At 35.2% G+C, this 15,802-nt stretch overlaps 1 protein-coding gene across 1 annotated transcript; it reads left to right on the top strand.

Moving 5' to 3' along the window:
* Positions 1-363: 363 nt before the first annotated feature.
* On the top strand, positions 364-10,722 carry LOC147076317 (uncharacterized). The gene is made up of 4 exons (XM_085940406.1): positions 364-493; positions 9,692-9,769; positions 10,131-10,220; positions 10,581-10,722. Exons 1-4 carry the CDS (start codon positions 364-366, stop codon positions 10,676-10,678), a joined length of 396 nt encoding a protein of 131 aa, XP_085796532.1. The 3' UTR covers positions 10,679-10,722.
* The last annotated feature ends 5,080 nt before the right edge of the window (positions 10,723-15,802 follow it).

The following is a 15,802-nucleotide window of genomic DNA, read 5'->3' as shown; positions in this document are numbered from 1 at the left end:
TCAACTTCCGTCGCATATTTTAAATTAAAAATCGGTTCGCCTATCTTTAACTTTTGATGTCATGCCTTGTTGTTTCTTGTCCATTTCAGTTCAGTGCTACCAATTTTGGTAAGAAAATATGATTTTTCATCGAATCTACTGATATTGGGATCACTGTTTTATGGGTGACCGGAAACTGAGAGGATATCGCGTCTCTAAATTTTTTTTAAACTGGACTTCGCCGGACTGGATAATCGACAAAGAAGAAATTGCCTGGGAAGCAAATAGAATAGGTGTGCTGTCTGACTTCTATTGGCATTGTAATTATTAATTAGGGTGAAATTTTTATCGCCGTCAAATTGTATACGTCATTATGGTTTTACTATGCCCAGCGCTACTGCAGCTAGGCACAAAGAACTGCCACAGATGCGAGTGCTGACGAGAAATATAAGCTCGAGTCGAGTGGACCTACCACACTCTCACGCTCGGTCCACCCTGAGTGGTCTCGGTCAAAGTGTGATTTGGCATTACATCGATGTGTGATTTGTTGTTTGGTAAAATTCATTCATTGAATTGATTATTCTTCAAACATCCATTAGATAGATACTCTACAAAAGTAATCACGAGGGGTACCTACCCATTCAAAAATATAATAACAAGCACAGTGCAAATAATATAATCTACCCAAATTAACAATGTCACGTGTCAATTCATAGGTACTTATAGTAATAGAATTAAAAATAAAATAATATATTATGTAGATTTGTTAATAATGTTCTCAAAGTGAACGAAACCGGTCGTTAGACTATTATGCGAACAAATTAAAATAAGTACTACATTGTTTTATAGCTTTAATCACAAGAACATTTTGATAGGTTTAATTTTGAACGAACGTTCCAAACTTATTTTATCTAAATCAATAGAGGGGACCATTGCTGGTGACTCATATTTATAGTAATTATAATCAACTAAAGTTTTAAAAAGTTTCCTTCTACAGCCTTTGAAAAATTCCCAAGTGACTACATATTTCTTTCGGGAACACACTTGCTTCCTGTCTACTTAGGTTTATCGTTGGTGTCATCTGAGAATCAACTGTCTTAGAATATTACAATATAACTTTTTTATACAAATATTATCGATTGGAGTGTTTTTAATGAATGACATTTGAAAACTAACCTTAGCAACGTCGTCGGGATCATCAACATACTCTTGTTTGATGAAAGTATTAATTGACTTTGGGTTATTTCCATGTAAAGACATATCGAACGAATGTTGCTCGTTTGCATCAGGTTCGAAGTCAACTGCTTCGCGTTTGACGTCCATTTTACGCATTGAATGTGTCCGTTCTAAAAAAGAATCGTGTCACGCTAAACACGTGTAAGCAAACTGTCAAACAAGTACTTGGCCGCCGTCATAGACTAATATTAATTGTTCGCCGTGATAATAGAAAATAATGTATGAAATTACATAAATCGTCTTTGGTGATCCAACACAGTTCATAGGTACCTAGTTTGTTGATAAGTTGGTTTATTTAAGTAACCGATATTATTTCACTGCCAGCTAATATTTACTAGGTGTAGGCCAGCTATTTTTGGAATATAGCTATAGGTATAGTAAAAAAAGCTAGGCATATAATAAAACCCGCGCTCCACTGGCACGCAAATCGTACGATTTTCGGATTTTTTTCACGTGGAGCACCCCAGATCTGGGAACTTTCTAATCCGCAGACCGGTTCTTTGGATTTCAAACATGTTTAAATTATTTTACTCACTGAGTTGCCAGACTTCGTCCGTCGATCACTACGTAGATTCGATTTGATAAATAGGTAGGTACCTACTCAACCATTCGGACCGAAAAAATCTGTAATTGTTTTAAACATTTTTATTAATTAATTTACACATTAGGAAATGAGAGATTTATATACTTATATTTTTTTAATTTGTATTTATGAAATTCATAAAAGAAAACGTAAAACTTATGTTGTTTTCACTGCTATATCATTTTATGCAAGTCTACATATAAATAACACAAAATTATAGGATTATCGGAAAACATTACGATAATCGCAATATTTGACTTATGACAGCTCGACCTTTTTATTCGTTCGTTGATCAGTACCTAGTAGAGAATAGCAAATCGGACGATTTATTGTCGTCGGACTTTTGGCTCGCCAATGGAGCGGAGCGCTGGCATCGTCTCTCACGCAGAAACTAAAATCTGTCGAAATGGTTGGTGATGGAACTCATATACCTACTGGTCAGTGACTGATGCTTCGCACACGGGGCTACTGTAACCTAATAATCTCGAACTGTCAAAACTATTGTCTTTCCTACTTTATTCGAAGCTTTTTCCGCAATATTTTTACGGGAATATTCTGGCAGCCTGAAATTATTATACAGACAGAAGTATTTCTCAACATCTCCCACATTTTTAAATTAAAAATCCGTTCACCCATTTTTATATAATATTGACGTCTCGACTTGTTATTGCTTGTGTATTTTAGTGCAGTGCTGAGAAAATACTTACCATGTTCAATGTGTATGAAGTTGTAACCACAATAATAATTACTAGCTGAGCCAGCTGGCTCTCGCCAGTCTGTCTCGCTGACATGGTGTTGGATTTTAATATAATGGTAAAGTATGTGTAGACGGCGCCATTGTTTTCCCTTTGGGATGGATTTTCATTTACGTCAGACATTTCGCTGATTTGTCAGTTTTACGATTTGCATATCGTCACTGCCAATACAAATTTGGATTCATATGCGTAGTCTATTCTGGAGTCAGGCTTTCACAATATCACCTGATATCACTTCAGGCTGCTAGACCTAGCAGAACACCTGGCAATCGCCGATTGCTACTAATGACATTTTAATTTTAATACAAAATATATATTATTGTGTAGGTATGTGCATTTATATATGATAAATAATTATATATCAGAATTCTCATTCATTCGAATATACAGCAATATTATGTGATTATTATTAAAAGCGATCCAATATATCAAAATATTAATCTCTTTCAGGTCCCATTTACATAATAGAAAAAGGTTAGTAGCACTAAAAACAAATTTAAACATTGTTTTGTTTCATTGTCAATAAAAAATAAATGCTTGCAGCCATAGAATAATATTTCAAAATCAAATTTTTAATTCAAAATTAACCTTAACTAATATAGTTTGTCTGTTCGGGACATTTATATCGAGACAAATGTTGACAAATAAGAAAACAGTACATATTATATCTGAGAGGAATAGACCAATTTTGATAATAATAGGAATATATAAAACCTAAAAATGTGGAATCAACTTTAAGAGGCCTTCATCCAGCAGTGGATTGATGACGATAATGACGATATAAATAGGTAGGTATATAAAATCACAAATTTAAAAAAAATATAGCAGTTTATATGACTAGGAAGAGTAGAATTAGGTTGGCATAACCTTCATCCAGCAGTGGTTTGATCTTGGTTGATGATGATAATGACGATATTATGAATGGGTAAATATAATATCAGCAATTTTGATAAATATAGCAATTCATATGATCGACAGAAATACAAACAAATTAGAAAGGCCTTCACCCATCAGTGGATTGATTCAGGCTCATGATGCTAACGGCAATATAAATAGATATAATATCACCAATTTTGATACATACAGCAATTCAAATGACATAAAGGAGTAGAATCAGACATGGGAGGCCTTTATCCAGCAGTGGATTGGTTCAGGTCGATGATGATAAGGGCGATATAAATAGGTATAATATCAAAAATTCGTTAAACCTATAGTAGTAGGATCAGGTTGCGGAACCCTTCATCCAGCAGTGGATTGATTGTGATTGATGATGGTGACGATATGAATATGTCGATAAATGTAATATCACCGATTTTGATAAATACAGCAATTCATATGACAGAAACGAGTATAATCAGGCTATGGGAGGCCTTTATCCAGCAGTGTATTGGTTCAGGTCGATGATGATAAAGATGATAGAAATAGGTATAATATCACAAATTCGTTAAACCGATAGTCGTAGAATCACGTTGCGGAACCCATTGATGATGATGATGATGAAATTCAATACTAACTGTCAAGAATACAATCAACATAGAGAGGCCTTCATCCAGCAGTGGATTTAATTAGGCTCGTGATAATAATGGCATTATAAATATAGATAGGTAGATAGTATAATATCACTGATTTTGATGAATATAATAATTCATGAGTAAGTAAGGAGTAGAATAAGGCTAAGGAGACCTTCATCCAGCAGTGGATAGGTCAAGATTGATGATAAGGATGATAAAAATATGTAGATTTTATATAATATCACACATTTTGTTAACTATAACAATTCGTACCTATTAATTTCTTTCATTGTTTGCAATGGCAACTTAATATGACCGTATCTATGGAAATTAGTAGCCTTGGTAATTATTCAATAAAAAAATAGTGCGTAAACAGCCACAAAGAAGTATTTAAAAAAAATCAAATTTGTTATTAAGTAATAGAAAACTCATCTTACAATAAAAATGTCTTGATTGATATTGATTATTTAACATGCTAATAGAAATGTCACATTTTTTGATTAATTCTGCAAATTCTAAATTTGAATTCTGACACTTCAAATGAACTTGTTTTGCGAAAGAAAACAAATGACAATCTAAGTCTATTAGTTTGACTCATAAAAAGCAGTGACATGGTTTTAGATTATATTTTCGTAGTTCGTAATTAGTGAGGAAATATGTATTTATTTTGTGTTAAAACCCATCGTACGCCAATGTGCTGCTTACAGATTTTAATAGATTTATGGAATATTAATTCTGATTTCTGAAATTTCGATTAAAAAGAAAGTATTAAGCGACATTATAATCAATTTGCGGTAGATAGACAGAGTAGCGAAAATGTATGGTGACGGATGTAAAACGCGATTTAAAAATGATTTTAGCTGTGATTGTGTCGAGTTATATCAGATTGTGCCCGATTCAAATGGAAGTAGATTCGGGACTCCAAAAATTGAAGTGAATTCCTTTAATAATCAACAAAGTGGTATTTAAATAAAAAAGTCGGTGCGTTTTCCAAAATCTCTTACGATAATAATATATAGGAGGTTATTATAATTGAATGACAATTTGGCACTAAATTTGACTATTTGACTAAAAATCATGATCCATGCAAAATTTGACTCCAGAAAAGGATATTTAGTAGGTAGGTACGATGATAAATTAAGTTAAGCTTTTTTTCTAAATTTTGAGGCTACCTACCTATATCTTTATACAACTAATTGATTATACGTGGTGAAGTGAATTGGTTTGAAATTATATTAGCTTTAAGGGGTAGACAATTTCACCACAAAATATGGGTGGTATGGGCCAGTTTTTAATCGACCATAACTTTTCCCCAGTATTGGAATTATGTACTTTTTTTTTTTTACTTATTTTACATTAGAATGAGTTCGAAGACACATTCATTATATACCTATTTAGAATTACAATCTAGATCGAGAATAAATGGCAGAGGTATTTGAAAAAAAACGTCAAAAGTTGGCACCACTTCATCCCATTTTACCACTAGGTAGGTACTCAATCATTTGATAAATTAATATTTTTGATGCAGTAAGTATTTCTAAACTGCACTGGTTACATCTGACAATAATCAGACCAATGTCCAATAAACCAGCACCTACTGCATTGGTAAAATCAGTAAGAAAGTATGGCTACATGAGGTAGGTATATAACTTCTATTGAAGCCATTGATGGACACCCAGTCGTTCTTATTCAGCTCAGTAGGTACAGTATAAAGCAACGTGGAACCTAACCCCAGCAATGGATCATTGTCACATCCATTGCTTTGGCATTCACAGCATCAGGCGATAGCCAACAGATTTTTCAAGAAATTCAAACTCAAAATCAAATAATGAAACTAAAGATTAAATTAATTTACTAGGGTCCGGAAAGAACTCCTACCGCAAAGGTGTTTAATGCGTCATTTACATTGAATTACTTTACGAGCTGCTTGTTGGCGAATTTACAATCTGCCCGCAAAGTCGCCCAGCGTCATCGTTGAACACGCTAACAAGCAGATTGTAAGCAATCTACCGAGAAAAGTTGAAAGCCGGTCAACTTTACACGCTACACGCCGGCGTGTGGGCCTACTGCGTCTGCGCAGTAGCAACGTCCGGTAAAAAAACGAGCTACGTTCTGTCAAAATAGTCGCTGGCGTGTGGCTTCTCAGCGAATGGAAAGTTTTGTGTGTTATCATCACAATCGCCCGCTATTAATATTCGCCAAAAGCTCGTTAAGTAGCTCAATGTAATTGACGCATTATACGAGAAGAGATACTTTAAAGCTTGGGTTTTAATTTCACTAAAGCTAAACACAGTAGGTACCTACTGTTTTTTACTTAGCAGGCTAATCTAAGTTAGCAAGGCAGTATGTATAATGGTGACGAGGCAGCAAGCTCCCCAAACATGATTGGCGAGAATTGCATTCCGAATATCGAACATGTTCTAATATGTACAATTTTATTGTCCTTGCATGTTTGGTTTCCGAAGAGGACAGGTAACATTGTTCATTTATTATGCAGATGTCCTTGGTCAGGGCTACGGTCACCGAACATTTATGACAATACTTATTATTGTATTATGGTTTGGGTAGACATAAAGGGTTAAAAATCTGGGATCAGTTTTATTTTTATTAAACATCAAATTTTGGACACGATTTTTATTACAGAAATAACATTACAAAAATGTGAGGTGAATGTGACCATTGACACTATCAATAATAAAATTAACATAAACGTCGTGTCGTCATTTTTTAAATGAAATATTAACCCACATTAAATTTAATTAACTTGACTAGCGGTCGCCAGTCTGTCTCGCTGGTCTTGTAGACGGCTTGGCATCTTAATGACATGGTGTTGGATTTATAGTATGGATAGGTAGACGGCGCCATAGTTCTTCCTTCGGGATGGATTTTCATTCACCTCAGATAGTTTGACATTTCGCTAATTTGCCAGTTTTACGATTTGCATGTCTTCACTTTGACCATATTCGGGCTCTGGCTAGCTCCAACCCTGAATCCGGAGGTCTAAATTGAGGATTTAAATTGTGCTGTAGTAGTGCAGTAGTCACACTTTCTTTAATTGACTTTCAAAAAAAAAAATCTCGCTGTTAGTGTATCGATGTTTAATATTATCTTCTTTATTCACAAACAGTTTTATAATTATACCCGTAGGGGGTTATATATATTTAAGGTTCTTACCAAAAAATGTCTCTAAATGTTCTGTAGTTGATTTATTTATAAACCTTAAGGTCGTTTATAATGGAAGCTTCTTCATGAAACATCCTTACTAAAAGTTTGAATAGGTAGTTTATTAATTTATAAAAAACAGTTTTATTTAGTTTATAAAATTTACTATTCATTAAACTCATTTATTACACAGATCACAAGATTATTATTTCGTAAAACAAATTTTACAGAGTTTGTAAAGTTATTATTTATTAACTTGTTCATTAAAACTAATTTTATATTTATGAAACTGATTTATTAGGATTATAAACTAAGTATTTTAATTACACACGCCACGCAAATTCAAAGAGGTGAGAGTCACTGTCCTCCTAAGATTGGGGACTACTGGTTAAAGTACTTGAGTCTTCGTAGAGGTACTGGAAACCGGTTGTTATGCGCGGCTGATGATGAATGATGTCATCATCACATGATGGTGAGGTCAAACAGAGATGCACATATGGAGCAGAGCGAGAATGAAATACATTTAACTAGCAATTATTGCCGTAGGTATATTCGAGTGAGTTCGCTATTCGATATATCGACCAACCATGCTGCCAGAATGCAGAGGCAATAGATGAAAAGTTTCGGCAACGTAGACTACTATTTTCGTATTTTGGGGAACTTTTAACAGCAATACAATTGCCGTCACAAGTTGTATAGCTTTCTCACCAGAAAAAAATGTGCGGCAATGCGTACATTCGTTATTTGAATTAAAATAATTAGTTCTATCTGTCAATAAAGGATTAGAAGGTCTTAAGCGATGAAAATGTCATTTTGTTAGACGTGAACAGTAAATATGGCGAACGTATACAGTAAGGAAATATCGGATATAAACGTGACGTAAATACCTGTAAAATCTTCAGGACAATTTTGAAATGTCTCAATTCAATAGGTAGGTAGATATTTTGGTGGTTCACAGATCGAAGTAAAAATGTTAAAATACCAATAAAGTGTCGTTTAATTGAGAAATTAGTGCGTTTTCCATAATCTCTTAGAATATTAATAGTATTTGATTCTGCAAATCAGTTTTTACTAAACTTTTTTGGCGGCACCTACGAATATTTTGTTAGATCTTCCCTTGGGGCTTTATAAATCAAACAGTATGTAGTTACAAGCTGTTCTAATTACCATATATTTTTTCCTAGAATATAATATCTCGTAGGGTTGGTCAGTCGATAATTTGCGTATTCAGAGCAATTGTGTGGAGTGAGATATCCCGAGAACTCAGGGTTTACAAAAATAAATAAAATAAAATAAATTGTTTTTTGGTGAGCACGTGGCTTTGTATTTTCAATGGTTATTTGTTTACAAACTTATTTTAAACAGTGACATAGGTGTTTATTATTATCGTTTCTATAATTCCTTAATTAACTGTATCTTAATATCACTTATATTCTAATTATTAATGGCAACATTCGTTTTATTTTTGGCGCGAGGTCTCAATTTCGCATCCGCTCACGACTCGTATTTTTTTCGACTTATGTTTATAGTTGCTTGATTTTTATAAAATTAAGGAGAAATCCTTGTGTCTTAGTCTATTCTTGTGTCCAGAATACTAGCCTAATATAATTGTCTGTCCAGCAAACAATAATATTATACTCTATATTCTTGTGTTAAGTATCCATAGCTGTAAAATGTCAAACAAAAAATGTGCTGTTGATGGATGTGTTATTTTTAGACGTAAGTTATCAATATTAGTATTAAAACATCTGCACTAATTTCAATGTGAGACTTCGCGGTCCCAAAAAACATTTCTACATACAATAATATGTCAAACTTTCTCTCAAATATGAATATTACTCAAAGACCTGTAGAAAAGTCTGTATAAGCTCCGCTCCATGTTGTCTGAAAAATATGTAGTCTTCTTCTTCCACCCTGTCACGTCCCAACATTGGGACATAGGGCAAGCACAAGTTGGCGCCACTTCCCTTGATCCATCGCCAACTCTTGCGCCTCCCGCCATGTCAGACCTGCAGCACGTAGGTCGCTCTTGTAGCACCGCTGCAGTAATTTGGTATTATTTTATATTTCAGCTGGAGTGGTCCTTCACAGTTATCCACACCCAGAGAAAGAAGCAGATAGATTTTTAGAATGGGCACGAGTCAGCGGCGTCCATATAAAACAATTAGATGCGACTTTTATACGTAAGCACCGACGGATATGTGATGCTCACTTTGAGTATAAGTATCGAATGCGTAATAATAGACTCAGCATATTGGCAATACCAACGCTACATATTCCAGGTAAGAGTAAATTTATCAGTTATGTATCATGCTTCTTTAAGCTATTTGATTTACATTTGTTCCACTATAAACATCAAATCAATAAATATACTGTACAATTCATACTGCAGACTACCAAAGAAGAAGGTGTGGTAAACTCTTCTTCAACGATTACTAATTATGGCGAACATTGCACGATTTCAGGTGCAGAATCATCCTTGACGATAGGGCAACAGCCTCAGTTGGTGCAGCCTAGAACTACTGTTATTTGGGAAGAAGAACGTAAGTAATATTTTTAAGTAACGTACCTACCAAATGCAGTAGTCAGGACTTGCTTGGCAGATATGCATGCGCAGTTGAGCGATAAAAGCGAACCTTTTGAAAATAATACGAAGTACACGTCAGTGCGGAGCTTATTTGACGTTTCCCAATTTTCACAACCTGTCAAATAGCACCATACATTGGACAACATCGCATCTTGCTTACGCTTGAAGAATGAGTTTGGCGAGGCAGTCAGAACTTTTACGTGTGAACAGTTATTATCACGATAGTAACTTTATTTCAATACTGCTTGATTTGTTAGCCGGTAGGATAAACTGTTCCTCAACGACTATTAATGATGGTCAATATTGTACGATTTCAGCTGAACGTGTAGAATCGCCAGTGCACTTGTCGTTGCAGCAACAGCGTCAGTTGGAGAGGCCTAGCACTTCTGCTGTTCGGCAAGAGGAAAGTGAGTAATATTTTTAAATAACATACCTTCCAAACGCAGTAGTCGGGACTTGCTTGGCGGATATGCATGCGCAGTTGAGCGATAGAAGCGAACCTTTTGGAAATAATACGCAGTACACGTCAGTGCGGAGCTTATTTGACGTTTCCCAATTTTCACAACCTGTCAAATAGCACCATACATTGACAACATCGCGTCTCGCTAACACTTGAAGAATGAGTTTGGCGAGGAAGTCAGAACTTTTACGTGTGAACAGTTATTATCATGATAGTAACTTTATTTCAATACTGCTTGATGTGTTAGCCGGTAGGATAAACTGTTCCTCAACGACTATTAATGATGGTCAATATTGTACGATTTCAGCTGAACGTGTAGAATCGCCAGTGCACTTGTCGTTGCAGCAACAGCGTCAGTTGGAGAGGCCTAGCACTTCTGCTGTTCGGCAAGAGGAAAGTGAGTAATATTTTTAAATAACATACCTTCCAAACGCAGTAGTCGGGACTTGCTTGGCGGATATGCATGCGCAGTTGAGCGGAGCGATAGAAGCGATCCTTTAGGAAATAATACGCAGTACACGTCAGTGCGGAGCTTATTTGCCGTTTCCCAATTTTCACAACCTGTCAAATAGCACCATACATTGACAACATCGCGTCTCGCTAACACTTGAAGAATGAGTTTGGCGAGGCAGTCAGAATTTTTACGTGTGAACAGTTATTATCACGATAGTAACTTTATTTCAATACTGCTTGATTTGTTAGCCGGTAGGATAAACTGTTCCTCAACGACTGTTAATGATGGTCAATATTGTACGATTTCAGCTGAACGTGTAGAATCGCCAGTGCACTTGTCGTTGCAGCAACAGCGTCAGTTGGTGCAGCCTAGCACTTCTGCTGTTCGGCAAGAGGAAAGTGAGTAATATTTTTAAATAACATACCTTCCAAACGCAGTAGTCGGGACTTGCTTGGCGGATATGCATGCGCAGTTGAGCGATAGAAGCGAACCTTTTGGAAATAATACGCAGTACACGTCAGTGCGGAGCTTATTTGACGTTTCCCAATTTTCACAACCTGTCAAATAGCACCATACATTGGACAACATCGCATCTCGCTTACGCTTGAAGAATGAGTTTGGCGAGGCAGTCAGAACTTTTACGTGTGAACAGTTATTATCACGATAGTAACTTTATTTCAATACTGCTTGATTTGTTAGCCGGTAGGATAAACTGTTCTTCAACGACTATTGATGATGGTCAATATTGTACGATTTCAGCTGAACGTGTAGAATCGCCAGTGCACTTATCGTTGCAGCAACAGCCTCAGTTGGAGAGGCCTAGCACTTCTGCTGTTCGGCAAGAGAAATGTGAGTAATATTTTTTTAGGTGCCTTGAAGCACAAAACTAGGGCTGTTTGACAGAAATCAATCATATCCACACAACTAAAAAATACTAAAATTGGCAGGTTCACAAGATGCTAAATTTACTGGGACTATAAAAATCCGACTTGCAAGAATAATAATTAAATTATAATGTATACATATTACACATGGTGTTCTCAAAAACATCGTAGCTTTTGTTTTAAATTAAATATATGGCCAACTATACAAAACTGAAAAATAAAAGATTTATTGTTATAATTATAAGTAAATAATACATTGTTTTATGATGTTTCAGGTAAAAGATATGACAGCATTTTAGCTCGTGTTGGAGTCCCTCGTGTTGAACAACTCACCCCCAAGGCAAGAATACTCCATAGAACAGCGGTTAATGTTCGAAGGCAGATGAAAAGGGCATTAAAGAAATGCAGAAGTTTTCGAAGTAGACTTCATGCAGCGGAGGTATTTTCAAAAGATGAGGCATTGATGCAGGTAACGGATAATATGACAGCTTCTGCAAAAATCTTTACCTCTCTTCAAGCAAAACAGTCTGGCAAGAAGGCTAGAGGAAGACGCTTTACGGAGGATGAAAAAATACTTTCGCTATCATTATACAAACAGAGCCCAAAAGCTTATAGATTTTTATCTAAGGTGTTTGTTTTGCCTGCTCCACGAACATTGCTGAAAGTTCTTCAGAGAGTACCATTGACTGCTGGCATTAATGAGCATATATTTATTCACCTCAAACAGATTGTGCGTAGAATACCACAAGAACAAAGATATTGCACATTACTCTTTGATGAAATGGCTCTGAGTCCCCGTTTACAATATGATGAAAGGAAGGACAGAATCGAAGGCTTCGAAGACTATGGCAATAATCGAAGGACCAACATAATTGCTGATCATGTGCTTGTTTTTATGATAAGAGGCATACGTCGTAAATTTAAACAACCGGTTGCTTACACATTCTGTACAGGGTCAACAAAAACACCTGAACTCATGTTTCAGTTGAAAGCCGTTATAGAAGCTGTCAACTCAACTGGACTAAGGGTTGTAGCAACAGTATGCGATCAAGGCAAGAGTAATGAGGCTGCCATCAAGCAACTCATCCAGCAGACAAAAAGATCGTATTTGAGCGACGAGAAACGAGCTCATCTGTATAAGAGTGAGGATAATTTCTTTGAAGTAAATGGGCACAAAGTAATACCACTATTTGATATTCCCCATTTAATAAAAGGAATGAGAAACAATTTATTGACAAAACACTTAAAATGCACAATTGACGGAAAACAATTAGTTGGAAAATGGGATCATGTGGTACAAGTGTATCATGCTGATACTACAATGAATGAGATTAGGGTGTTACCAAAATTGTCAGAGCTCCATGTAGTACCAGATAAAATCCCAAAAATGAAGGTGAAATATGCCAGTCAGATTTTTAGTCATGGAGTGGGCGCGAACATGCTACTCTTTGCCAGTACGTATATTATACAATTTGTTTCTGAATATAGTATATTATAGGTATTTATTCTGATTTTTCAGCATAAAAACAAGTGCCCCATTATTTTATGTACTTAGTGTGCATTGAATTTAAACCTTTTTTTTGCTAATTTAGTTAACAAACGATTAGTAACGATGTAAGTAAATGTCTGATAATATAAATACATAATAAATATGTTCTGAAGAGGTATAAAAATTGAAATAGTCCTGAGTATGTGCCTATATGATTTATTAGCATGATGAAATTTATTGTGATCATCTCTTTCATTTTCAGATGTCAACCTAATCCCGAGTAAAGCATGTGAGACTGCTCGAATATTGCTCTTCTTCGACAAGCTGTTTGACTCTTGCAATTGCAGCTCCACTCTTGTCGGAGGGAAAATATTCCGAGCACCTCTGACTGAAAACTCTTTCCATTGGGAATTTTGGTCAGAGGCCATCTCCACACTCGAGACTGCATGTTTTGTCGATGGCAATGGTAAGTGTAGCAAGCCACCTACCTTGGGGAACTGGGGGAGAACACTGAGAGGTTTCAAAGACATTTCTAGGGATATGAAAGGTCGTGGCGTCAAATCCTTGCTTCTTCGGCATTTCAATCAAGACTCCCTGGAAAATTTCTTCGGATCTATTCGAAGCCAAGGGGTTCGGAATGTTATGCCGACATGCTCAGGATTTGAAGCCGCGTACAAGACGCTCCTTATAAATAATATGACTTCCTCCCACTCTGTAGGTTCTAATTGTGAGGAGGATGACTCAGGGAAATGTCTAGATTCACTGCGAATATTTTTGCGTGATGAAGACATTACCCCTGAGCAAGATATAAGTACAGATTTGGAAAACAATATATTATTTTCTGAAAGTACAGTATCTGACAATATGACTTCTATACAGGCTGGCGCAGCAAATTATGTTGCTGGCTATGTAGCTAAGAAGTTACAAAATACCTTATTTAAAAAATGTTCCCTGTGCAATGCCTTTTCTTTCGGCAATCCTAATGCACCCGGCATGCAGGTCATTGATTCCCGCGAATATAACACTAAACATCACTCACTTGGTTATCCATCTGTTGATGTAATAACTGCATTCAACCGTATTAAAGAAATAACTTGCCGTTATTTAAGACATGATTGCCACACATTAGGTTTGCAAAAGAAAATTCATGATCAGGTAGATAAAGATGTTATTTTTAATTTTATAAATTGTGATATCCATAAGACTGAATTTATTAGGAAATTTTGTACTTTATCCATTAAAACAGTTATCCATAGTTGGTGCAAAGATGTCTGTCAAATCCTGAGTGGTAAAAATAACAGTGATATTATCGATGATCCTGTTAAACTTGCCGCCAGAATTCGATACATCAAGTTTAAAAAGAAATAATAATTAATTCAGTTTTATGGGTATAGTTCAATTTTAATCTAGTTTTTATGTGTTATTATTTTTCCTTTGTAAGGGCTATTTTTGATGAGGCGAGGCCTATTATTCCTTATAATACCTACCATATGTTTCCAATCTATGGTAATTATAATTATTATTTTGTGCGTAAATATTTTAACATTATATGTTATCAATATTAATTTAAAAAAAAATAGATAATGAGGTGCTTAAATCAATATTTCATTAGTCACAAAGTGACCCGTGTTGCAGACGTACTGACTGTGTATTTAATAATATAATATGATAAATATTATCTGGCTTTTTCATCAACTTAATAATTTGCTAGTGCTAGAATAATTATTCATAATGCAATAATGTCTTCATTTTTTAATTTAATATTTAAAATCAAACGGGGCGTCTAGATAGATGAAATAGACACTCGTGGAGTAATATTTTAATTATGTATTTTCCAAATAGTTCTGAAAAATGCAATAATTTGTGCTTTAGCAATCTAGTTGAATCATAAAACAAAATATCTAGCTTGGGCATATACTAAGTAAATGAATACTTTTGCAATACTCAATGTCAGTTACATTGCGTCCAACTCCACGAATCAGCTTTATAGAGAGATAAATAATTGTGGTGTTTTTATCTGTAGAATCTACAAAAAAAAACATATTTTACGTATGCTTGATTCGCATGGGAAATGAACATTAGGCGGTGACGCTTTCAACTAGCGTGGTGTGTATTATCAGTAACTACACTATGCATTGCAAAATCACACAACCAGTGTTACAAATTGCAAAGGCGCTGGCCTTCCACCCGAGAGTTCTGGGTTCGAATCCCGGCCATGAAAAAAATATTTATGTGTTTTTCTCAAAGCCTGGGTGTTTGTGATTGTTCAAAATTAGTAACAACCACCTTGTACGAAAAAAGAAGGACATGGTTAGTGATAATTCTAAAAAAAACATGAATATCTATCAAGCACAAATAAATTAGCTCTAAGCCAGATTTTAGAGAACATGTAAAACTTCTAAATTGCAATAATTACTCTATCATAACATGAATTCGAGACATTCCAACTTTTGTGCGGTACAGAACCCCACGATCATTTATTTTATTTAATCTGTTTAAGTTATATACCTCAGTATTCTACCTTCATACACCTTGTTCGACGAGCATCTATCGCTTTTCTTTCAAAATAATTATAAAATATACTGACCTAAGTATGTTATACCAAATAAATGAACCGAATCAAATCAACATACTTTTTTAAGTAGTTGTGTGTACGCCAATTTACATAGGATGTGAATTTTTGTGCGAATTCAAATAGATAG

This window comes from Rhyacophila brunnea, unplaced genomic scaffold (assembly GCF_057557595.1).
Source record: "Rhyacophila brunnea isolate RB1 unplaced genomic scaffold, BYU_Rbru_1.0 scaffold_13, whole genome shotgun sequence".
Classification (NCBI taxonomy): domain Eukaryota; kingdom Metazoa; phylum Arthropoda; class Insecta; order Trichoptera; family Rhyacophilidae; genus Rhyacophila; species Rhyacophila brunnea.
This window is presented reverse-complemented; position numbering and strand designations above follow the sequence as displayed.